Source organism: Electrona antarctica (assembly GCF_951216825.1).
Source record: "Electrona antarctica genome assembly, chromosome: 14".
NCBI classification, from domain to species: Eukaryota; Metazoa; Chordata; class Actinopteri; order Myctophiformes; family Myctophidae; genus Electrona; species Electrona antarctica.
This window is the reverse complement of record NC_136795.1, coordinates 30220017-30245022: the sequence shown is the minus strand read 5'-3', so window position 1 is coordinate 30245022 and position 25006 is coordinate 30220017. Positions and strand designations below refer to the sequence as shown.

Below are 25006 nucleotides of genomic sequence, written 5' to 3'. Positions count from 1 at the left end.
GCAGAGCCAAAAGCAATTCCATTTTCATCCATAGGGGGCGCTACAATTGCAAAAACAATTACCCGTTTATTGCAAAAACATGATTTCAGGGGGGAAAAAACACTCTGAATTACTTACACATGATCACAAGGGTGACTTGACATTGTCATTGGCTAGCAAAATTACTGGGAGGGGCCTATATCAGCGAGTGAGGCAACCACACTTTGCAATTTCCCAGAATTGCTTCTTTCTAGTTTTAAATAGTCCTACTGATTTGCGTATATAATAACATGATGTTATACATGTGCAATGTTGCACAACTGATATTATCAGAACTGGTATAAGGTAATAGAAAGGGTGCAAGTAAAAATACGTTTTGATACAACTATAACATCTTCATCAGGATGTTGTGTTTTTTTTATTTTTTACTAATTTACCTGCACTCTGTCAAATAAAGACTTTAAACTTTATGCTCCTATTTTCTCTATCTTTCACTGCAATGATGAGCCTGCAAAACCAAGTTGTAATGTGATGTGACAATAAAGATTCTGATGTCCTACTACACAAAGACACACAATCACAATTATTTTGTAAATCAATCATTTATTCAGTTCAATGAATGTACAGCACAGACAGAAGCATTGCCAGTGTCTGATTCTACATCTACGTCTGATTCTCTATCGTCCCTACAATATTTAACAGGCTGGAGCGTACCGCAGAGTAGTTCTGGAGTAGTTCCAATGGATTATGTGGCCCTGGTTTTTCCCTAATGGGACTGATTGAGGGTAGCTACTGGGACGTAAGTCGGGACTTGATCATCCCGGCTGGGTCGCCTGAGGACATCACTGAGGTCCCAGGTGCATCCATGCATGTTTTTTGTTTTATGTGTGTGTGTCTGTGTGAGGGGGATGGGGGATGAAACACATCCTTATATTTTTTGATCAAGGGCACATCTTAACTACTTCATTGTACTATGAATATTGAAATGGCTACAAACTCAGTGAGCTTGTAGATGTTATTTATTTTCTCACGTAGACTTTGAACATTTGGACAATGTAGAATTTCATTGTGTCTGATTAATTAGTTAAATGACTCCTTTTGGTTTATAGTCCTTTTGAGATATGATATGTCTTCTGTAAAATGTAAGTCACGCAGAGAATTGTTGCAAGGATATCAAAAACATTTCACAACAAATCATTTGGCACAAGTTTTTGTGTAGTTTTTGTTTTGTATTTCTTTTTTGATACACATACAGTACTTAACCTTGCTGAATTCTATGAACTGAGCCTGCCTTCTTGAATGCTACTGATTCTATTCTATGGATGACGGCTTCAGCATCAAATCACTTTGGACAGCATTCATTCAAACAGGATATTGGCAGTGTACTGAAGAACCCCTGCACATGAGCAGAGCACATGCAATACAAACAAACAAATACCGGTAAAATTAAAATACGAAATGCAGCAGGAAAAGAAAAACTGTAAATGGTGCATTTGTAAACGGCCTGGCTGTCCCTGAAAATAGTAATTAGCTCTTGTAGGCTATACGTCCTGGCAAGGTAAATATTTTGTCCAGCAAATAAATGATTTTATTGCAATTATGGACTTTCACAGAATACATGATACTGTGCTTTTTGGAATGTCCTCACCCCTTCCCCACCAACGTTGCTGTCGGACAGAAACCTTGTATCTCCTCCTTTAAACTTTGTTTTAATTACTTCCGCCATGCAGTTTCTGTGTTTGAAAAATATATATAAGCAAAAGTGAAAGTGGTTAAATTAATGGTGTCTGTATGTGTGAGTTTTATAAATATTGAAATAATGAAAAGTATTAACAAGAGCTTACTACATGGGATCCACTGGAACTATAGGTTATTTTTCCCATTTCCTGAAAAGTAACCGTTTGGACATACAAGGTTTCCACCCGACAGTGATGATAAGATACACTAATGCCTGTTACAGATCTCCCTAAACCACACAGATCTACGGTAAATATAGCTGCCGAACAATATTATGCATGTTGTTTGTAACACACATTGTCTCACCATTGATTAAAAATGTGATTTTATAAAAAGTCCAAAAGTGAGGCTGTTCATCTGAAATGCCACAAATGTTTGAATGCAAGATAAAAAGAAAGAAAAAAGATGCAGATCTATTCTGTAGCTGCCATGAAAATGATCTGTTTTACTTACAGTTCTATATATTTAAAATGTTCAAAAGACCTTTCTGCATTTGGCAACACTGACAAAGTTACGTGTTATAATTGCAGGACATCATTAAAGGTATATGAGTCGAACCTATACGTAAATGAAATACGAAGCATCTCATATCTAACATATTACTATCAGATCCATAAGTATCTCTATGCTATCTACAAACGTCTCCTGGTTACCTTAATACACATACTGTATATGACAAAGAGGTTTTCACAGAATACAAAAGAAAACCAGAGCTTAAAGATGTCGGTATCTCAAATGGAATGAACCATCTTCACAAAATAGAATGTAGTAGTAAAATACAATTTCTTGAAAAAAAAAAAAAAAAAGGTAACCTGAACCACACATCCATTTGTAGCATGACTAACTGTTTGTATTATGCATGTGTGTTGGCGTGTGCGTGTAAACACTGTCATGAGTCTAAAGGGACTGATATTGATGCTCGCTAATGGTTTGTAAACAATGATGCTGATCTGCTGATGATCAATATGGCACTGATACTTTATAGCTGTACATGTTCTTTCATTATAAGATCCTCATGCACGCATGCACACGCACGCACACACACACACGCACATGCACGCAGACACACATGATGCGGCTCAACGACCAACAAGTATGAGCTAGTAAACACAGACATTCAGCACACAGACTGTCTCCTCTCGTCTCCCCTCTTGAACAATGATTCTCAAAGTGGGGTCCATGGCCCTTCCTTGAGGGGTTTCCAAATGGACCATTACAGGTCTTTAACTCAAAGTGGGGTCCAGGGCCCTTCCTTGAGGGGTTTCCAAATGGACCATTACAGGTCTTTAACTCAAAGTGGGGTCCAGGGCCCTTCCTTGAGGGGTTTCCAAATGGACCATTACAGGTCTTTAACTCAAAGTGGGGTCCAGGGCCCTTCCTTGAGGGGTTTCCAAATGGACCATTACAGGTCTTTAACTCAACGTACAAAAGGAATCGAATGGACCCTCACAGGTTGGTTTGTACACTTGAAATAAGTTTGAGAAGCATTGCTCTAGAACAGGGGTCTTCAACGTTTCTCAGGCCAAGGACGCCTTATCTGAGAAAGAGATGAAGCAGGGGTCCTCCACTACATATTGGATTCATGTCAAATGTGTATTTCCAGACATTTAACGACTTAAACCCTCAATACTTTGTAAACTTGACCTTTGGCTCGGTACTTGGTCTGCTCCCTGTACACCAAAGTATCTCTGAGCTTGCAGATCTGCTATTTTCTGCAAATGTTCCACCCAGAATAGGGATGCGAGGGTTTAGTTAATGTAAAAATTAAAAAATGAATAAAGTCCCTACCACACAAAGATTTGGCGGGTCCCCCCTGCAGTATCTCAGAGGACCCCCCCCCCTAGGGTTGAAGACCCCTTCTCTAATCTAGAACACCCAGGTGACTGGTACCCACTGGGGGTTCTTGGAGACCGTCTCCAGGGCGGCCTTGATGGTGCGGAAGGTTTCGTCCAGGTTGTCGTTGACGATGGTGAGGTCAAAGTAGTGTCCGTAGGCGGCCTGGATGCGCAAGCTCTCGTTGCACGTTCTCCGCAGCTCTTCATCCTGACCATGATGACGATGGAGGAAGAGGGAGGGAAAACGCAAAAGACATTGAGAGACAACCTTAAGGTTTCATGTCTGACTATGTTTTGAACCGCAGACCGCAGGGAACTAAAAAGGGAACTGAAATTTGAGTCACTTATAAGCAATAGATATTGCTTGTGTGGTATGAGAGTTTAAATAAACGGGGGGGCGGCGGTGGCTCAGGGCTAGAGCTAGCGTCGAAGTGTCCTCGAGCAAGACACTGATGTGCTGGTTGGTACCTTGCATGGTTTCCGCTGTCATCGGTGTATGAATGTGTGTGTGAATGGGTGAATGTAATGCACAATCTATGTAAAGTGCCTTTGATAAAGGCGCTATATAAATGCACCATTTACCATTTACCAGCTCAACAAGGTCACAGACTAATGAGAATCATACTAGGGTTAGGTCCTAGATGTCAAGTTGGAGATTGACCATGATTCATAGGATTCTTCATGGAGTGGTCTCTGTTTTAAAAACATTTCTTTGCTCTGACCACTCACTCAAAGTGTAAACTAGCATTGCCAATGTGTGTGCACAATGCACATACTGTAGGTTCAGGACTGTATGGGAACTTTCACATACTGTACATTGGTGCCACCCAGTGGAACAGCCTGGACACTGCAACCAAACTCACTTTAAACGTGGTGTTGGGTGAAATCACCCCTCAGTTATATCTCTGAGGTATATGGGAGGGGAGGCGGGAGCCCTCCCCCAACCCCTCCCCTACCTGGCAGGGTTTTGCCTTACTGGGCAGGGTTAGAACTGTGTGTGTGTGTGTGTGCGTGCGTGCATGGTCCTGTACCGTCAGTGTGGTGGTGACCACCCCAGCGTCTACAGCTGATTGGTTCAAAGCCTTTAGCACGTCAAACTCTGGAGCCTGGAGGAAGACCACGTAGGGCAGGAACTCTGACGTCCTCAGGAGCTTCACCGCCTGCAGAGTGAACATGCGCACACACACACACACACACACACACACACACACGCACAAAAAAACAAAAAGCACATCTCTCTTTTTTCTTTTTGTGGCTTTCGCATTTATTTATTTATTTTAATAGAGGGATAGGTTATACAGTAGATTTTTTTTACATCATATTAACCATGTTAACCGATTTTTATAACAGTATAACATAACATAATGTGGATGCAATCACTACATTCAGTTTAGCGAAATATGGCATTGGGTGAATAGTGTGTATGATTGTTAGATAAATTCTTAATGATTCACCGGCTATAGCCACTGGCACTGCCTAGTTTGTCCCTCTGTGCCTGCATAGATTGTATTCTTTGTATTGATTGAGTACAAACGAGAAGCCTCTCTGAGAGTAGCCTAAATGTTAGCCTCACAATGCCAAACGTCTATTGCAAAGTTTTTGCCATTTTTGGAAGGAAGTCAGCAAAGCAGTCCCTGGAGGAGCTACAACAGTTGTATCCTGAGTTACAACTGTTAACTGAGTCCTGAGTTCACTTTTATTGGGCTGGCAAACTGGATTACTATGTGATTGAAGACATCAATGACAAGGTCAGAATTGTAATTTTAGTCGAATGGATTTTCATTGATTGTGCTCCATGTTGTCTGGTGCTATGCTATGTGGTACTATATTGCTTAATTTAGAATTCGGAAGGGAGTTGAAACTAGCTGTTGTTGTGCACTCTGCAATACTGTATACTGTGAGAAGTGTGTGTGTGTGTGTGTGTGTACCCCCTCCTACACGCGCACACACACACACACACACACAGCAGTACCTGTGGGTTGACGTCCAGAATGCATATCCTTCCGGCCTCCACCACCTCGTGGATGGAGTCTATCTTGGTTCCGTACAGACTGCCGTCGTATTCTCCGTGCTCTAAGTAACGTCCGTTCTTCATGTCCGCCTCCATCTTGCTGCGGCTGGTGAAGGCGAACGTTCGGCTCTCACGCTCTCCGGATTTGGGCTTCCTGGAGGTGTCTGGGGGCACACGCGCGCGCACACACACACACGCACACACACACGCACACGCACAGTCTCAGTATCTAGCACAGTTAGACCTGAGACCAGATCAGACAAATGTCTTCTAAATCTAAGACAGTTTTCTGATAAAACTATGTTTTATGGGGTTCTGTGTGGGTTTCTGTTTGGATAGTCAAAATGTTTATCATAATATAGTAACAAATATTCAAAAATAGCGAATTAGCCAATCTACAAGATCACAACGCGTCGCATTGGGGGGACGCATTGTGAGTGGGCGTGTGTGTGTGTGTCAGTGCGTCCGTGTGTCATGTGTGGGGTGTCTCAGCTTTGGTCAGCGCTCAAGCCTGACCACTTGGTCAGCAATCAGCTGGGTGAAACTGAAAATTAAATATCCCCATCATGCGATCAAATAGGTCTAATTATTATTTAGAAGGGGGTCTCCATGGTAAAAAGATCTAGAACATAACTACTATAACAACCCAATAGATACTGTAGCGTAGAGGTTGGTTGAAGGTAATTAACATGTAGCATTATTACCCATTTAGACCTGAGACCAGATTATACAAATGTCTTCTAAAATCACCACAGTTTTCTATGTCAGTCGTTCTCAAACATGTTCACGTCATGTTGTTTCAGGGACACACCCAGAAGTAAAGATTTGAGTTATAAACGTTCGCTGTGAAAGAATATATATTCCAAGATTTGCGCCACATTTTCACGATTTTTCAAAAAAATAACAGATCTACAAGCTGTGAGCTTGTATCTGTTATTTTTCAATAGCTCCAGGGGGTACCCAGCTAAATGATAGTTTGGAACCAACATTTGTACACTCTCAGAGTTAAATTAACTTTGATTTTACAATATAAACTGGGGGTCCCAGAGAGAGAAATGCCATTGAATGGGGGTCCGTAGACTAATCCATGTCAAACTGGGGGTCCTTGAAATCAGGGTTGAGAATCAGTGCTAGAGCTCTTATCCCTGGCATATCTTTTCAAATGGGGGTCCGAGACATGAAAAGGTTTGGGAACCACTGGGTTAATTAACGGGGGCAGTTCATTGGTTCTTACGGGGAATGGTGGTCCCAAAGTGCTGAGGATCTCCCAACAGCAGCTTGTTCTTTAGGGTCCGCCTCCCCGCGCCCTGCGCACCAATCAGAACCAGCGTCTTCCTCTTGAAAGGCGGGACTTTGGCCACCTCCTCATAGATGAGAATCTCATGTCTGTCAAACTCTGAGGGGGGATGGAGGGAGAGAGAGAGAGAGAGAGAGAGACTTAAGAAATATAAAGCAGAGGCATAGCCTACAGAACAAAAAAAGAGTAAACAAGTAAACAAATACATTTTCGGAAATGGAAAAATAACATGGATACAATGTCGTTATTATTTACTCACAAGCTCTTATACTTCAAATTGGTTGCATATTCATAGATCCCACACAGACTTTCCACTTTACGTTTCACAATAAAAAAATAAGCTAAAATAGCAGATCTACGAGCTCACACTGTGTTTTCGGTACGTTTGCATGACATGAACGAAAACGACAAGGTCGAAAAATATCTATGGAATGTGGGGATACGAGGTTTCTGCCTGACTATATGAAACAGACCAGTAGCAGAGGTTCAGTTACAGTTACAGACCAGTAACAGTCCAGTATCAGACGGTTACAGACCAGTAACAGTCCATTAACTGACGGTTACAGACCAGTAACAGTCCAGTATCAGACGGTTACAGACCAGTAACAGTCCAGTATCAGACGGTTACAGACCAGTAACAGTCCAGTAACAGTCCAGTATCAGACGGTTACAGACCAGTAACAGTCCAGTATCAGACGGTTACAGACCAGTAACAGTCCAGTATCAGACGGTTACAGTCCAGTAACAGTCCAGTATCAGACGGTTACAGACCAGTAACAGTCCAGTATCAGACGGTTACAGACCAGTAACAGTCCAGTATCAGACGGTTACAGACCAGTAACATACCAGTAACAGTCCATTAACTGACGGTTACAGTCCAGTAACTGACGGTTACAGACCAGTAACAGTCCAGTATCAGACGGTTACAGACCAGTAACAGACCAGTAACAGTCCATTAACTGACGGTTACAGTCCAGTAACAGACGGTTACAGATCAGTAACTGTATAGCAGTCCATTAACAGAGGTTCAGTTACCAGCATTCTTTGTGGTCAGGTACATCATCTTCTTCTTCTTTTTCCCGCCAACTCCAGTGCACAGATTTCCTGTCAAACGATCAAAACCAGAAGATGAGCTTCTCGTGTGCAGGATTGTCAGTTAGATGTATGTAAAATAGCTTTGAACAAAATGTGTTATTATTAGAAAGTAGAAATAAGAAAGTACACAGGATGCTGGTTTGAGGATTAAACAGAGTTCTACTGAACCACCACCAGAGAGCAGTACAGGGCATATACACAATGTTTTCTATAGCAGTGCAGATGATAGACATACAAAAACTGACTGAGTATTTATGTGTGTTCGTCTACTTCTCTTTTTTCTTTTCCTTTTTTGTTTTACTTAGAGAAGCCAATTATTTATTTCTCTCCTTTTTCTCCCAAATCTAGATGTACGTCTATGCTTTGCCTTCTTCTCTGGCCTTGTTTCTTTTACAATCAACATTCTATATTACTTAGAGTAGCAAAAAAGTTTTTTACTCTTTTACTCCCACAAATTAGCCAGTCAATTCCTCCTCATACTGTGATGCCTCTGCTGCTGCACCGTACTGGCTCACCAGTAAGGAGCCCCAACCAGAAGGACATACAGTATAGCCACGCCCTCCATCCTGCCAGTAAGGAGCCCCAACCAGGAGGACATACAGTATAGCCCCGCCCTCCATCCTGCCAGTAAGGAGCCCCAACCAGGAGGACATACAGTATAGCCCCGCCCTCCATCCTGCCAGTAAGGAGCCCCAACCAGGAGGACATACAGTATAGCCCCGCCCTCCATCCTGCCAGTAAGGAGCCCCAACCAGGAGGACATACAGTATAGCCCCGCCCTCCATCCTGCCAGTAAGGAGCCCCAACCAGGAGGACATACAGTATAGCCCCGCCCTCCATCCTGCCAGTAAGGAGCCCCAACCAGGAGGACATACAGTATAGCCCTGCCCTCCATCCTGCCAGTAAGGAGCCCCAACCAGGAGGACATACAGTATAGCCCCGCCCTCCATCCTGCCAGTAAGGAGCCCCAACAAGGAGGACATACAGTATATCACACTCCCCGCCCGGCTTCCCTTCTTTCCCGAACACGGGTCAATTGTGTTTGTATAGACCGGTACATTACTCCTGTGCCACCCGAGTGCCCTTTCTGCTTTCCTTTGGGAACGCTCTCTCATGTCTCCCTGCCTCTCTCTGTACCTGCTGGGGCCAGTTCCATGTCTATCTTGACGAATGCTTTCCTCTTCTCCTCCAACATCTGACTGGGGATCAGGCCAGCGCTGCCCCCTTCCACATGACGAGCCTGTAGTAGAACACATGCACACTTTAATAATGTATTCATGTCCACATAAGGTAGAGCATACAATGCTCCCAACCATAGGGACTCCGAATCCCCTGTACCTAAACAGCAAAAGTGAGCAGCAAAAGTTTAGCAGACAGCAACACAGCAGAATCAGTGTGCAGCAGCAAGCAAGCAGGATGAGCAGTGCAAACGTCCAGTTTAAATAGCCGGTATGAAGCTGGAATGAGTGTGTGATTGGATGAGTGAATCATGTGAATGACAACATGATGCTGAGACGGCCCAATGACCGGTCGCTGGCAACTGCACTGAGTTTCCTGATTGAACTTGCTTTGCGCATGTCTGTGACAGGTGCAACACTCTTTTGCTGAAACATCTAACAACCAGCATTTGTTTACGTTTATGTCCTGGTGGCCGAATATAAAACAATCTGCACCTATAAACCCAGCACTGAGATGGCACGCACGCACGCACACGCGCACACACACACACACACACACACACACACACACACACACACACACACACACACACACACACACACACACACACACACACACACACACACACACACACACACACACACACACACACACACACACACACACACACACACACACACACACACACACACACACACACACACACACACACACACACTCTTCTCTACCTGCCACCAGTTGAGGTCATCTTGGTTAACAATCTGCAAGATGTCTCCCGTCTCAAACCTCAGCCCTGCCTCCTTGCAGGGAATCAGGTTGTCATTGGCTGGATCGTAGTCATAGTGACACTTATAGAAAACCTTAAAGAAACAGAGAAGAAGAGTGATTGACTGACTGAGAATAGTCTGGTGTGTGTGTGTGTGTGTGTGTGTGTGTGTGTGTGTGTGTGTGTGTGTGTGTGTGTGTGTGTGTGTGTGTGGTGTGTGTGTGTGTGTGTGTGTGTGTGTGTGTGTGTGTTTGGTCCTACCTGTCCGGACGCTATGGTTGCATGGTAGCTGGGTAGGATCTTCAGAACTATACTGCCACTTGTTGCCTGTAGTTCCTCCTGAATAACCCTGGGATCTTTCCCCACCTCTCGTCCATTCACCTAACGCAAGAATGACAATTAGTATTGTTCATCTCCATTCACACACCTGAACTATTATCTCCGCCAGGCTGCGATTGATTGGCAGAGATGATGTTGTTTTCGCAGCTGTCTCCGGGTTTGTGTGTGTGTCCGTCTGTGTACGATAGAACGAGGCAGCGCTGTTGTACTGTATATCAGTACGGCATTGATTTTCTTTAGCACAAGGCCCTAGGCCGACTGCATACTCCAAGACAAATCCTCATGTAATATCGATTAAAAAGCCAAAGTGGTTTGTAATAGTCCAGTACAAATAATAACACAATAGAAGTATCATGAATCATACTGGATAAGAGCGTGTGCTGAATGTGAATGTCGTCAGTGTAATTGTATTATTAATTAACAGTAGTAGTAGCACCTCTTTGATGATGTCACCAACATGTAGCAGGCCTTGCTGGTCAATCATCCCTCCATGGAGGATACGAGCTATTACCAACTCTCCTTTCTCCACACGGAATGTAACGCCCTGTAACACACACGCACACAGGCACGTACGCACGCACGGGTTGAAATACAAAAGAAAAACACAAAAAGTTTGAATATGGAGAAAGGACATTTCTGCCCGACAGCAATGGTATGTATTGTACGTGCAGAGCCATAGAGTAAGACAGAGTTACGACAACTCTGTTCACTTCATGGGGCCAGTCCAATGGCGGCTCTTATACATAGACTTTTATTGGCGAAGAGCATTGCGAAGAGTGACAATGTCCTGGACCGGAAGTTGGCAGAATGCACTGGACTCAGGCAACAGCCCAGCTTTAATGATCTTAAATCACTTTATTTTAGATCGTTTTTTAGTAATAGTACAACATAAACATTACAGAGACTTTAGTTGTCACTGTACAATACTTTAAAACAATTGTCATGTTGCACATATGCCTAAAATTGCTGATATTTGCGCCGCCCTCGTTGAAAACAATGTATTTCAAACTCCAGCTTGTCCCTCTGCATGAACAGCGCTCGAGTGCTCAGTTTTCTGCCCCCCCAATGTCGTAACTCTTACTCTATGGCTCTATATGTACGTGGTGCTTCTCACCAGGTGCTCCCCGGCCACCTTGCGGATGCCCACCATGCGGATGGCGTCAGGAGGAGGGGGCAGGTTCTGGCCGTTGTCCTCCCCTAGGTCATGGTCCACAAAGTCACATGGGCTGAGGGGCGGGCTCTCACATGTCTGGGATGCAACTGAGTCATGTGTCTCCAGGAGGGACTGGGAAAACCCAGTTAGGAGGGGAGGAGGACATGTTTGACTGACAGCTAAGATATGAATTTCTCTTTTTCAAGTTTTACATTTCTGGATTTTGTTTTCTAGCATGTTGAAAAGAACAATGTTATCTTTGTTTTTCCTTTAAGTAACAGAGATTTCCCTTTCATGTTAGGATTTGGTAAAACAACCAATATTAAAGATTAAATGGTTCATATTAAAAATACATACATATTTTCATGTTTGAAACACTGTGTGATGCTTTGAGAGCAGTAGCTACTCTTTGTATATTGGAATATTGGTACCTGGAAGTGTGGCTGTGTGAGGATGCCTGTGAGCTCTGCAGCGATGTCAGACTCCTGTGTGAAGGGGTTGAGCTCACTGAGGATCTCCTGCAGCAGCTCCACGTTGTTCTCCCTCACTGCAGAGAGACGCAGCGGCTCCACAGGGCTCTCCTCAGGCTCCTAACACACACGCACGCACACGCACACGCAGCAAATGCTCTTATGAGTGCTTACAATAAGCAAGATAAATAATCACATAAAATGCTGCAGAGATAGAATGCAGAGACAGTGTAGTGTGCACGCACGCACGCACGCACGCACGCACGCACGCACGCACGCACGCACGCACGCACGCACGCATGCACGCACGCACGCACGCACGCACGCACGCACACACACACACACACACACACACACACACACAGAGTGGTTAGCGAGTCCGTCTGCAAATTTCACGTATATGTGCAAAAGAAAAACACCCAAAGCCCAAGGAGTGGGGACTTATCTATCTATCTATCTATCTATCTATCTATCTATCTATCTACACACACATAAACATACATACAGTTGTGCACGACAATATCCGATCTATTAGCTCACAACGCATATTCTATGACGCATTGTGAGCTGGTAGATCAGCTACTTTTGCAGCCAAGTATAGTGTGTGCATGTGTCTCACCACAGGGCTCTCCATGATGCCTTTGAGATAAATGAGGTCCAGGTCGTTGGCTGTGGTGGAGCTAGCCGTGCTGTCACTCAGAGTGTCTGTCACCTGGGGCGCTGCTGCACACACGCACGCACGCACGCACAGAAACATAAATATTAATATGCACGTACCAAAAACAACTTACAGTATATGTCAGAACTACATGTTTCAGTTTCAGCATTGTACTTTCAAATCATACTGAAAAACAAAAGAGTCTACCCAAGGAAGGGCCGACAAATGTTGTTTTAATGCAGTGATGTTGTTCTATCACTGTTATTCTCAAATAAGAATAATAATCTGGAGCTGATGCTCCAGCTGTGTCAGTGTGTGTAGCCTTGATCTCTGCTCTACATGTAAAGTGTCTTGAGACTGTGATTTGACACTTTAATAACATTTAATTTAATTGAAATTGAGGCCAGTCCCAGAGGAAAAGAGAAAAGAAAGGGATGAAATTATGACTTGCAGAGGGAAGAGAGAGAGAGACAGAAACATTAGAGAATGGACCCATGAGAAAGAAACATGTCTTACCAGGCTCTGTTCTAGTGGAGGCCACAGGCATGGTGGAGCCTCAGTCAGTCTGCACCTGGAGAGAGAGAGAGAGAGAGAGAGAGAGAGAGAGAGAGAGAGAGAGAGAGAGAGAGAGAGAGAGAGAGAGAGAATGAGAGAGAATGAGAGAGAGAGAGAGACAGAGAGAGAGAGAGACAAAGCCCTGTTACTAAACACTCCGTTAGTTATAGCTCTGGACACACACACACACACACACACACACACACACACACACACACACACACACACACACACACACACACACACACACACACACACACACACACACACACACACACACACACACACACACACACACACACACACACACACACACACACACACACACACACACACACACACACACACACGATTGACCAGTTCTAATGCAGCAGTTGTCATGGGCCTTGCTCAAGGGCATCGATGTGGTGTTGCTGTTGGACGGCAGAGTGTAGTCGTGTAGTTTCCATGCTCAGATCATCAGGATTTAAACCACCAACCAACCTTTCAAACATAATGAATTATGCCTTGGTGATAATGATCACTAGCCATGGTTAGTGGCAGTGGTCACTTCTATGCACTATAAAGATGTTTTCATTTAGCAAGAGCAATGACATGGCAATGGCAATCAGAGTTGTGTCAAAAAGTACCTTTACCCTCCCAGTGAGTAGGGGAGTAGTGAATGAATGAATGATTTTCAACACAGTCAATGATGAAGACCAGAGAGAAAGAGAGAGTAGACAGCGCAAAGGGGGAGGGGCTTGTGTGGGCGTATCTAATCTGTAGGCTACATTGTCATGACAATGGCCACAATGCACAACCAGAGTGGAAAGAAGGTGGGGGGAGACTTCATATTGTGTGTGTGTGTGTGTGTGTGTGTGTGTGTGTGTGTGTGTGTGTGTGTGTGTGTGTGTGTGTGTGTGTGTGTGTGTGTGTGTGTGTGTGTGTGTGTGTGTGTGTGTGTGTGTGCGTTAGTGATTTGCTAACCATTCGCTTTTATAGTCAACTACAACTAAAAGAAAATTGCAAACCAAAAACTATCCATTGATCATGTGAAAGAGAAGATGCTGTTATTGGGCAGTGGCCTGTTTAAGCCTAGTTTGTGTGATTGGTGCCTGTTAGCTGATTAATTAGAACATGGGGAGCATCTTGGGTGGATTGCTATTGTACTGTGGTTGGTTGGTTAGAAATGGAAGGGTGGAGTCTGCAGAATATAAAGCTGAGGAGAGGTTAATGCTTTGCTGCTCCAGTTATGTTGTTTGATTTTTGAGTTATAGCTTTTTCAGTTGCACATTCTTTCTGTCCTGGCCTGGAACCAATTAAAAAAATCTTTGTTTTTCTGCAAACCTTCCTCCTGGTCCAGTTTTGCCAATTCTCCTGGTTTTCACTGAATTTGTGCCTATCTACAATTTATTTATGAGAAAATACATTGCCAATGCAAAAGTGTAACAATACAATCAATCAATCCATCGCCATCTCCCTATAATGCTTGCTGCCATGGAAACCATGCACCATGTTTGTGGCTAGGTTACACTCTGACTCCATTGTACATTAACCAGTGGAATACCAATGCAGTTTGTTGAGCCATATCATTGAAAATGCAAATTACAGATGAAGTTGAGTATTTTTAAACAAATATGTTCAGTGACTGTACTGTACCCGTCTCTAGAATTCTAAGCTGCGTACTGTATGTTTTGACAGGATACAGTATATGCCAGATGTATGGAGGATGGGGATATAGAACTAGAGAGAGGGGGCATGTCTCTCTATACATGTGTTCCAAAGTTGTACCCTGGCCATCACTTACACAACTGTAGAAGACAGCTCAAAGTAAGAACCTTTTTTGTTTGTTTGTTTGTTTTTGTTTTTTGACATTTTCTTTCATTCTTTGCTGCTGCTGCTGCTTGTTGTAACTTGTAAGCTGTGTGTAGGCCTATACTATTAACTAATGTGATTCAAGGTGTTGGAATTGCTGTTATTTTGAAGGCTGAAGTGAATCTACTGTGTGTACTCACTGTATGTTGAGTTGTCTGCCGTTGAAGTTAGTGAGTTGTAACAAGGAGGAACACATGTTCATTTTGAATTGAAGACGATGATGTGGATCTACAGTGTGTCTGTTGTGGCTGTTGTTGAAACGTATAAGTTGTGAGGACTATGGCTTTATTGGTTCATCATGACTGGCTATTACATACATTATGTTACATATAACGTCCTGGACTTTATTGTGTCTCAGTCTCTAGATGGCTCTGTGTTATTACTTTTAAACTTAACCAAACCAAAAAAGCCGGGGGGTAAAACCGGTTCACACGCATGCATGTAGTGTAGGTAAGAGTAGCCCCTTTCGGGACCCTTGGTTACCTTTTCGTCGGTACCGACATCCCTTTTTAACTCATCTCAGTCACGCAATTATACTTTGCTCAAGAATGGTTTTCTTTAAATTATTTAAACAGATAATAGTCAGGTTTCATTGGCTCAATTCATTTTCTAACTTTCACTTAAATGAATACATTATTACATTTTAAGTTCAGTATCCTTCTCTCTCACACACTCACACACACACACACACACACACACACACACACACACACACACACACACACACACACACACACACACAGTGTCCCTAATGAGATTGCAGGCTGCTGCCGTGAACTCCATCTGCTACCCTCCCTGCCTCACCATCACACCATCACGCAGCTACCTCAGTCTCTCCCTCCTCCCTCCTCCTCTTCAATTTCTCCTCCCTCTCTCCTTTATCCATGCACCTCTGCCTCCATACATACACACATACATACATACATACATACATACACACATACATACATACATACATACATACATACATACATACATACATACATACATACATACATACATACATACATAGGTTAGGCCTATGTTTAACCTTTCCATCTCTCGCTGTCTCTCTCTCTCTGTCTCTCTATCTCTGTAATGTGTATTTGAAAGTTATTTTAATAATTAATTAATTAATTAATATGCATTAATTAATTATGCTAGCTGTATGATGACTCATCTGCAGTGAAGTAGTTTTAAACGTGTGTGTTTCTGTCTGTCTGTCTGTCTGTCTGTGTGTGTGAGAGAGAGAGAGAGAGAGAGAGAGAGAGAGAGAGAGAGAGAGAGAGAGAGAGAGAAAGAAAGAGAGATTATTGAGCTACTTATAACTAATTATTTAAATGACCCCCCCCCCCCCCCCTCCATGAAGGGGGGCACAAAGATAATTTACACCGACATGTAGAAATAGCTGGCTACTGCCAGTGCCTACTACCTATACACACAGCATACACTACTAACCACTAACCAGCTATATGTTACACAATGGAGGAGCGCGCGCGTGCGCACACACACACACACACACACACACACACACACACATGCACACACACACACACACACTAGACAGCCATTGGGAAGAACAGACATGCATGGGAGAGAAAAACAGATGCATGCAAAAATGAAAACATATTCAACAGAATAATCGGATCGTTCGCTCCAGCTGCACACCGTCTGTTAAACAGAATCATGCTGTTTTCGTACCTCTTGCAAAGCCAGCAGGGTGATTTTCGCAGCAGATTATTAGAATATCCTCCTCCGTGTGTTCAATGATGTCTCGTGCGCCCGTTGTTGTCGTCTGGGCTGACGTCACCGCGACCGAATCGGTGCAACAAAATTAAAGGAGCAATGCGCTTTTTTGTGCTTTGGGGCGTTGTTATCCCCCCCCCCCCCCCCTATGGTTGTTATGGGCCACGGTCAAGTGGGGACCCAGCCGCAATGCATGACCAGTGGGTACTCAAAATAATTCACAGATTTTAGTTTATTTAATTATTAATATATATTTGTATCTATATATTATATTTATCTATTTTTGAAAAAATGAAAATTCGGCTGCAGGTTTATGAACACAATCAATTTGAATAAAATTGTAGCTTAGTAGGCCTAGTGCTTTCTGTTTATGAAATTGGTGTGATTCGGATGTCACGTGAATGATTTAGAATAATAATGGCATCTAAATGTCTGTGGTACAGTAGGCTACACTCAGTGGTTGTAATTATGCGTAACCGTGTTGCGACTTGCGAGGATGAGGGGCTTTGATATATGGTGTGTGTGTGTGTGTGTGTGTGTGTGTGTGTGTGTGTGTGTGTGTGTGTGTGTGTGTGTGTGTGTGTGTGTGTGTGTCAGTGTGTGTGTCAGTGTGTCAGTGTGTGTGTGTGTGTGTGTGTGTGTGTGTGTGTGTGTGTGTGTGTGTGTGTGTTAATAAATAGTAGGCTAGTAGTAGGCCTAATAGCAAACTCACAGCAGGAAAAGGTGTATTTATTTAATTGTGTATTCATGTAGGCCTATTTATTTTTTATTTATTGTATTTGTGTACATCTGTTTGTTGATAGAAGAATGAAGAGCATTCGAGTTATAGAGACAGACAGACAGACAGACAGACAGACAGACAGACAGACAGACAGACAGATGGTGTTAATGTTATGCCATAACAAAGAATATTCATGTTATTTTTTTATATTTTTGTTATTATTTATATCCACTCATAGCCAGGGCTTAATTTAGACCTTGGAATGCAAAATATAGATAGAAAACTATAGAGTAGACTATAATACCAGTAGGTCATCACCACCACAGCCAGCTTGAAAACCAGACATAATTTCACCTTCACACAGTACAATAGCAGCATCTACTGGACAGTGTTAGATACTGCAGCTGATATGCACCTATGATTCTTCTGAATACTGTATAATCATTATACCATAATGGATAATGGATCAAATGGAGCATGGATTGTTGTGAGTAAAGACAAGAGTCCATCTGCTTTGTTCAAGTTAAAGAAAACTCCCTGGTTACATCTCCCATGGCTATGTGCTCTTTGAGCAAATAATCGATTCCCAAATAGCATTAAGGGTTAAAGAGCGAATGTAGGGACAGGTGTCTAAATATAAAGCAGGTCAGACAACTTTCTAACCAACAAGTCAGGAGGTAGAGTGTTTGTCTGGGATTCATTCCGGACATTGGCTTGATCCCTGTTTCCACAAAGTGTCCACGAGCAAGACACTGACTGAACCCCTACCCGCTCCTGACACTGTGGTGAAAATAAACGTCCTATAGCTTTTTGGATAAAGGCCATAGGCTATAGAAATTAAAATCAATTGCCACCATGCATGCTGTGGAAGCAGGTGTTTGTGTGAGGTGAGTTTATACTAAACCTTTTCCTTTTGTCTGTTGTGCAAGTGACACACAAACTTTCACTTCTTCCATGGTTCCTTTTCCTGAGTGCAGCATAAAGAAAGTTAATTCCTTTTAATTTATAAGACTGATGGTTATTGCGACCGCAGGTCACATTTACTATGACAACGTGCATTTCCCGTCAGTCCCTCCTTCCGTCACCCACCCCACGGCCTTCATATATGGTCATGCCTCGTGACATCACGTGGCATCATCAGGGATGGAGATCCCTGTCATCAATATTAAGCCCATATATGTGAATGCCCATATATGGAGATCCCTGATGTCATCAATATTGGCTCTACATCTGTCCTCAAACCCTTAGATCGCCATATATGGAGTTGACCTGTTCTGACATTACATATGTTGATCCTTCCCCATCCATCCTTCCTACATGTCTCCCTTTTGACTGATACCTGTCCATTTAAACTCTAGACGGGCCCGCCCCAAAGTTATTTGTGCAGCCTCGCCCGGCAGCCACGAAAACTAGAGTTCTCAACAGGCCTGAAAATGAAACCCTGTACACTCAAGACACTGCCCCCACTGCCACCGTTAGATCTCCATATATGGAGCTGACCTGTTCTGACATTCCATATGTTGATCTGACTTCATCAAACCCTGTACACTCAAGACATGCTCCTTATATGGCCAGTACAGAATTCATTCCATAATTGATCTGACCCCCAATGCCAAAGCGCCAGCACTCGCCCTGCAGTCTGCCGTCACCCAGACGGATGCGTGCACGCTACCTCGCCGCTTCTCGCCCTCAGGGCGTCTTATTGGTATTAGCTGTGTGTGTGTGTGTGTGTGTGTGTGTGTGTGTGTGTGTGTGTGTGTGTGTGTGTGTGTGTGTGTGTGTGTGTGTGTGTGTGTGTGTGTGTGCGTGTGTGCGTGTGTGCGTGCGTGCGTGACTCCATGCACAAGTTTTAAATAACTAATTTGAAAAGACTGATTCTGACACATACTTCTACAGGTAATCACACAGAAAAGTATTTATTTATTTGTTGATTTAATTTCCCACAGCGATCTTTATGGTACCAGCGTTATAACAAGGTTTTCTTTTTTTTTTAGAGTCAAGGGATATATGGAACACACACTCACACACATTAACAGGACTCCACACCATGTCCTCCATCCTCATCATCAGCATCATCATCATCATCATTGTATAATTACACAGCACTGATCTGGTAGGTATTATACCCTCATCTCCATAATAAATTATGTACAATTTACTGGTCATGAGAGAGATGAAAGTTGGGGGTAGTATAGTTTGAGAGTTCAGGTGGGAGGGGGAGGGAGGAGGGGGGATTAAGAGGTCAAGAGGTCAGTGACAGAGGCGTCATTTCAGAAACAAATTAGGGGGGAGAGGGGATAAACCCCGTTTTCAGAATAGCGAAAATAGTGGATCTATAAACTCAAGAGTTGAGAGCTTGTAGATCCTATATTTTTTATTTTCCACTATAATGGGGGAAGAGGGGGGGTGTTCACCTATAATGACATGCCAGGGATGTCAGGCTGAAAGTGGTTGATAAACGTATGGTTGCAGACAAGAAGAAAACACATATCTATAACATGTGTCGCTATAACGTTGATCTGAAATCAGATTAATCTGCAAAACATTGTCAGAGTTGGGGTAAAAAGACATGCATAAAATAACTGAATTGGGGGAGTGGCATGAGACCCTGAATGACGGCCCTGGTCAGTGACGTGCTTTTGTAGGTGTTCTGGGATGGGATGGGAGGGGCAGATCGTGGGGGTGGTAGGTGAGAGTTGAGAGTTGAGAGGCCCATGTTGGCCCCACGGGTCACCTGGAGAGAAGGTCCGATGAGGGGGGGGGGGGGGGGGGGGGGGGGGGGGTTAGGGGGAGCGGAGTCACCACGTGTAGGAGTCGTCATATCTGGAGGAAACAAGCAAAATGGTGTGTTTGTGATCAGGCAGGCAGTCACTCTTGTGTATGTTACATGTAACGTGTTACAGCACTATAATGCATCATTGACTTGCGTATTCTTTATGCGTGCGTGCGTGCGTGGGGGTTTACCTTGACCTCTGATCTCTGGTACTGTCTCCTCCGAACAGCAGTTCTGCCATCGCATCCTCCTGGGCTGAACGCTTCCCATACCTAAGAGAGAAAGACAAACAGAGAGAAAGAGAGTTATTTGTATGCGCATGCTTAAAGTGAGTGGCAAATCGAGTGGCAAAGTGAGTTTAGATGTTTGGATGTATGGGCTGTCAAGGCCAGAAAGTAGTGTTTGCCTTCCCGCATAACGTCTGGGTATGATGATGATGTCACGTGCATACTGTTTTCATTATTACTAACTATCTATCTATCTATCTATCTATCTATCTATCTATCTATCTATCTATCTATCTATCTATCTATCTATCTATCTATCTATCTATCTATCTATCTATCTATCTATCTATCTATCTATCTATCTATCTATCTGTCTAGACGTATGTCTGTCTGTCTGTCTATTTGTCTATTTGTCTGCCTGTCTAGACAGAAGCATCATTTCAGAAACAACTAGAGCTTTGCAAAAACGTGCCCACTTAAGCCCTATTTCCCCCCGTTTCAAAAATGTCTATCTATTATTTGTATACAATGACTACAATGTCCAGAATCGGGACATTGGCTTATCTGGCTAAAAGTGGTTCTTGAATGGATGGCTGCAGACAAGAAAACACGTGTCTAGTCTGTGACAGGTGTGTCTCCAACGCATTTGCACTCTCATGCCGACAAACGGGTGACAGCTGGGCACAGATTTGACCATGCGGCACTAGTTGTTTGGTCACGATCTTGTCTCATGCCATCACTATAGGACGGCTTTAGAGTGACAATATCGTGAAAACCTCATATGTCCAAAAATGTTACTTTTCAGGATTCAAATTCAAAAGTATCAAAAGTAGCTGATCTACAAAATTGAAACGTGGCGCTTTGTGCCACGTTTCGAGCTTGTGGATCTTCTGCTTTTGATGCTTTTGTGTGACACTAAGTAGAGGTTGGTGTCTCATGTCCCATGTAGATGTTGTGGACTGACACTCCATCAGGTTGGTGTCTCATGTCCCATGTAGATGTTGTAGACTGAGACTCCATCAGGTTGGTGTCTCATGTCCCATGTAGATGTTGTGGACTGAGACTCCATCAGGTTGGTGTCTCATGTCCCATGTAGATGTTGTGGACTGAGACTCCATCAGGTTGGTGTCTCATGTCCCATGTAGATGTTGTGGACTGAGACTCCATCAGGTTGGTGTCTCATGTCCCATGTAGATGTTGTAGACTGAGACTCTATCAGCGGCGACCCACAATGCCCCTGTGTCTGTCTGCCTGATCCGGTCTCTTCCCCACCTGTGTCTGTCTGCCTGATCCGGTCACTTCCCCACCGTGCTTATAATGTGTTCATCTCACAGTCCGATACAGACAGTGTATCTCATTCCCCAGTGTGATTGTATGTAATCATTCCACTCATAGGCAAACCAGGGATGCAGAGTTAGGGACCGTTAAGTCACTGAACCATTTCTCAAAGGTGTGTGTGTGTGTGTGTGTGTGTGTGTGTGTGTGTGTGTGTGTGTGTGTGTGTGTGTGTGTGTGTGTGTGTGTGTGTGTGTGTGTGTGTGTGTGTGTGTGTGTGTGTGTGTGTGTGTGTGTGTGTGTGTGTGTGTGTGTGTGTGTGTGTGATTCGATGAGAACCCTGTGTGAACTGTTCTTCCTTTGCCTTCCCATGAGCCACCTGTTCCACTGCTCCATATGACATCCAATCTGATGCCTCATTACACACACACACACACACACACACACACACACACACACACACACACACATGCTATGCATGCTATAACGCGTGTCTACCTGTGTTTGCTTGTCTGTGTGAGCTTGTGTGTGTGTCTCTCTCTCTCTCTAGAGAGAGGTAAAATATCTGCACACTGAGTTATAGCTCCCAAACAAATGTATTACAAGGGCAACAATTGGACCATGGGTCTTTTTCATCAGCCAAAATGAATCCATTTCACCTGATGAAGACCTGTGACCATGGAATAAATTTGTTTGGGGGCCATAACTCGGTGTGGAGCCTAAATACAGGTACAAGATATGTGCACGCAATCTCCTTATTGAAGTGTGTGCTCCAGCCCTGGACAAAAGCAATCACACAGCTCTGTCACACCTGTCGCATCTGTGACATGTGTCACACCTGTCGCACAGAGCAACATGCAAAATGGTTCCAATCCACAATGACATGTCTCATCTTTTAGGTCTGTCTGTCTGCCTGTCTGTCTGTCTGTCTGTCTGTCTATCTGTCCGTCTGTCCAGTTGTCGTACTCTTGCATGTTTTTTGTTTTTTTTTGCTTTACAGATTTTCCCCATTTGCTTTGGCTTGTATCTTTCTTTCTCTCTTTGCCTGTTTGCTTTCATTGTCTGTTTTGCTGACTGTTATCTGCTAGTGCAGCCTGTCTCAGACTGGGTTAACACTTAAACCCTGTACTTACTTGTGTCCTATACGAAGTTGAATGTAGCTAAGAAGTCAAATCTATGGCCTCTCTGCTCTCACTCAGATCTTTGAATGTGTTTTCTTTTTCTTTAACACAATTGCCTTTTTCCCCCCTCACAACATCAACATAAACAAATGTAGGCTATATTTTTCCTGATCTATGGCTCTTGACCATAATCATTTTATGGATATGGTTTTATGTATGGTCAAATGTGTCGATCCCCTGGGTTAACCCCCCCCTATACTTTCCACAGCACAAGGAGTTCTTCCTTTTATCAAAATATCAATGACCTATTTGAATATCATGAATAGCAACCACTTCTGCCCTATGAGGCAACACACTTTTGATAAATAAAAAATATATGCCATCAGTCAAGTAAGTGCCCCAGATTTGTTATACCTGGGAGCTGCAGACGTTGGCTCAGACCTCCACTAACCCAATTTGGGAATCTTCCTCGGGTCCATCTGTGGCGTATTTATTGCTCTGGTCCCGTTGATGTGAAGGCCTGGAGCTTTTGGAGAATGGCTGGTAATCTAATCATCCAAAGCTACCGTTGCATGGGGGCAGAAGGGATGCATCATGCACTGCGTAGTACTATGAAGCCTGATTTATAGTTGGTCATACGTTGGTGCCATGCACCGAAAATAGCAGATTTACAAGCTCACAGCGCATGGCATCCATGGCTCTTTGTTAGCTTTTACGTTAATTTGTTCTCGGAAAGTGACACCGTCATACAATGTGTGGATTAAATTATAGGCATTAGTCAGGGTGACATACTGCATGAGCTGGATATTCAGAGAGTGGTTGTTTGTTATAATAACGCATCTATACTGAATGGCAGTGGATCAAAGGTAGAACATTTTCCCAGTTCGATCCCTATAGGCTACTTATCCTGGCTTTGTGTCAAAGTGTCCATGAGCAAGACACTGAACCTCTGGTCCTGACGAACAGGTTGGTGCCTTGCAAGGTTGCCTCTGCCATTGTGAATCCAACTTTAGATAACAGCTTTGTGACAGGTGATTGATGGTGGTAGAACACATGGGACCTCAAACGCAAAGGGGAAAAGATGAAGTCTAAAGGCCTCTTAGTTTTCTCTATGTTCAGCAGTATACATGCATATTGAAATGTATTGCTTGCTATGCTCATAAATCATAACATGTATTCCCAGTCCCACAGAAGCCAGGTGCTCATTATGTTGTGGAATCCCTAATATCCTTTTCTTTGTCTGCACTGGAAGATGCTTATTGGGGACCAGCCTGTTGAAGCTATAGCTCTGTAGTTTGTGCAACAAAGTTCAGGCACCAATCACATGTGATTGGTTGTGATTGGTGCCCGGAGAGTTGATTGAGGGGTATTGATTAGAACATGGGGAGCATTTTGGGTGGATTGCTATTGTGCCGCGGTCATGTCGTGCGTGCGTGCGTGCGTGCGTGCGTGCGTGCGTGCGTGCGTGCGTGCGTGCGTGTACCTCTGCCTGGTGATAAGGTTGATGTAGTGTCTCAGGGCGGTGTAGTACTTGGCCAGTTCCTCGGGCGGGGCATCTTCCCCGGGGTTCTCAGGTTTGGGGGGGTAGGCGTCCGTCAGCGTGCTCAGGCACACCAGCACACAGAGCACCACCACCAGCAACACTGTCCACGGCTTCATCACAGACATCTATAGGGAAATCACAAATGATATACAGTCTTAAATGTTGAATCTTATAGTAGCACACTCAACAATTAAGTGACCTTGTCATGTTCCAGGGTGGGGTGGAAGAGAAAGAGAGAGAAAGAAGGAGAATTGAGGAATACTCTATAAAAGAAAAGACTATTAAACGAAAAGAAAAGACGTGATAAGTCAGATCTAAAGTTTTTGCATGTGCCCAAAAAGCGTCTGGCAGGTTTCAAACCTCTCCTCCAAGAACTACAGTATCTTTTTTTCAAGGGAAAATACTTTTTTCAGTTCAGTGGGTCTGTGTTAAGTCAATCCACAGAGGCTGAACCTGAGGCTTTTACTCTAGTGCAGTGACTTATTGCTACTGTTTGTGTCTCTTGGCCGATTAGGCTATACTGCCGAGTGCCTGGGGATGACTGAGGAAGAATCCAGTCTAGATGGAAATCGATAGAAGAACACAGCCCTGATTTCACACATCATCAAGGAGATGTCGCCAAGCTGTTATGAATTAGGCTAAATGATACTCATAACCCTGGGCTATGTGCAAGGTCTGCATGCAGCAGAGGGA

The 25006-nt window shown here is 43.6% G+C and overlaps 2 protein-coding genes across 2 annotated transcripts; both read right to left on the bottom strand.

Moving 5' to 3' along the window:
* Positions 1-740: 740 nt before the first annotated feature.
* Positions 741-16698, bottom strand: LOC306936496 (MAGUK p55 subfamily member 2-like). Its single transcript, XM_079520032.1, has 14 exons — positions 16609-16698; positions 13036-13090; positions 12481-12584; positions 11823-11981; positions 11353-11523; positions 10675-10782; positions 10161-10280; positions 9862-9993; positions 9092-9194; positions 7895-7963; positions 6797-6958; positions 5524-5726; positions 4583-4711; positions 741-3759 (listed from the first exon to the last, which is right to left on the bottom strand). The coding sequence occupies exons 2-14, from the start codon at positions 13064-13066 to the stop codon at positions 3583-3585; spliced, it is 1668 nt and encodes a 555-aa protein (XP_079376158.1). The 5' UTR covers positions 13067-13090; positions 16609-16698; the 3' UTR covers positions 741-3582.
* A 3474-nt stretch (positions 16699-20172) lies between these two features.
* pyya (peptide YYa) lies at positions 20173-24438 on the bottom strand (the record flags this gene model as incomplete). Its single annotated transcript, XM_079520811.1, has 3 exons — positions 20173-20197; positions 20339-20419; positions 24254-24438. 3 exons carry the CDS (start codon positions 24436-24438, stop codon positions 20173-20175), a joined length of 291 nt encoding a protein of 96 aa, XP_079376937.1.
* Positions 24439-25006: the final 568 nt, after the last annotated feature.

Excerpts from the sequence above, each read along its gene's own strand:
- LOC306936496 (XM_079520032.1), bottom strand. The coding sequence starts at position 13,066 with ATGCCTGTGGCCTCCACTAGAACAGAGCCTG. Across the intron at positions 6,959-7,894 it reads CCTGACCACAAAGAATGCTG|AGTTTGACAGACATGAGATT; the intron begins GTAACTGAACCT and ends ATCCCCCCTCAG. Across the intron at positions 4,712-5,523 it reads TTCTGGACGTCAACCCACAG|GCGGTGAAGCTCCTGAGGAC; the intron begins GTACTGCTGTGT and ends TTCACTCTGCAG.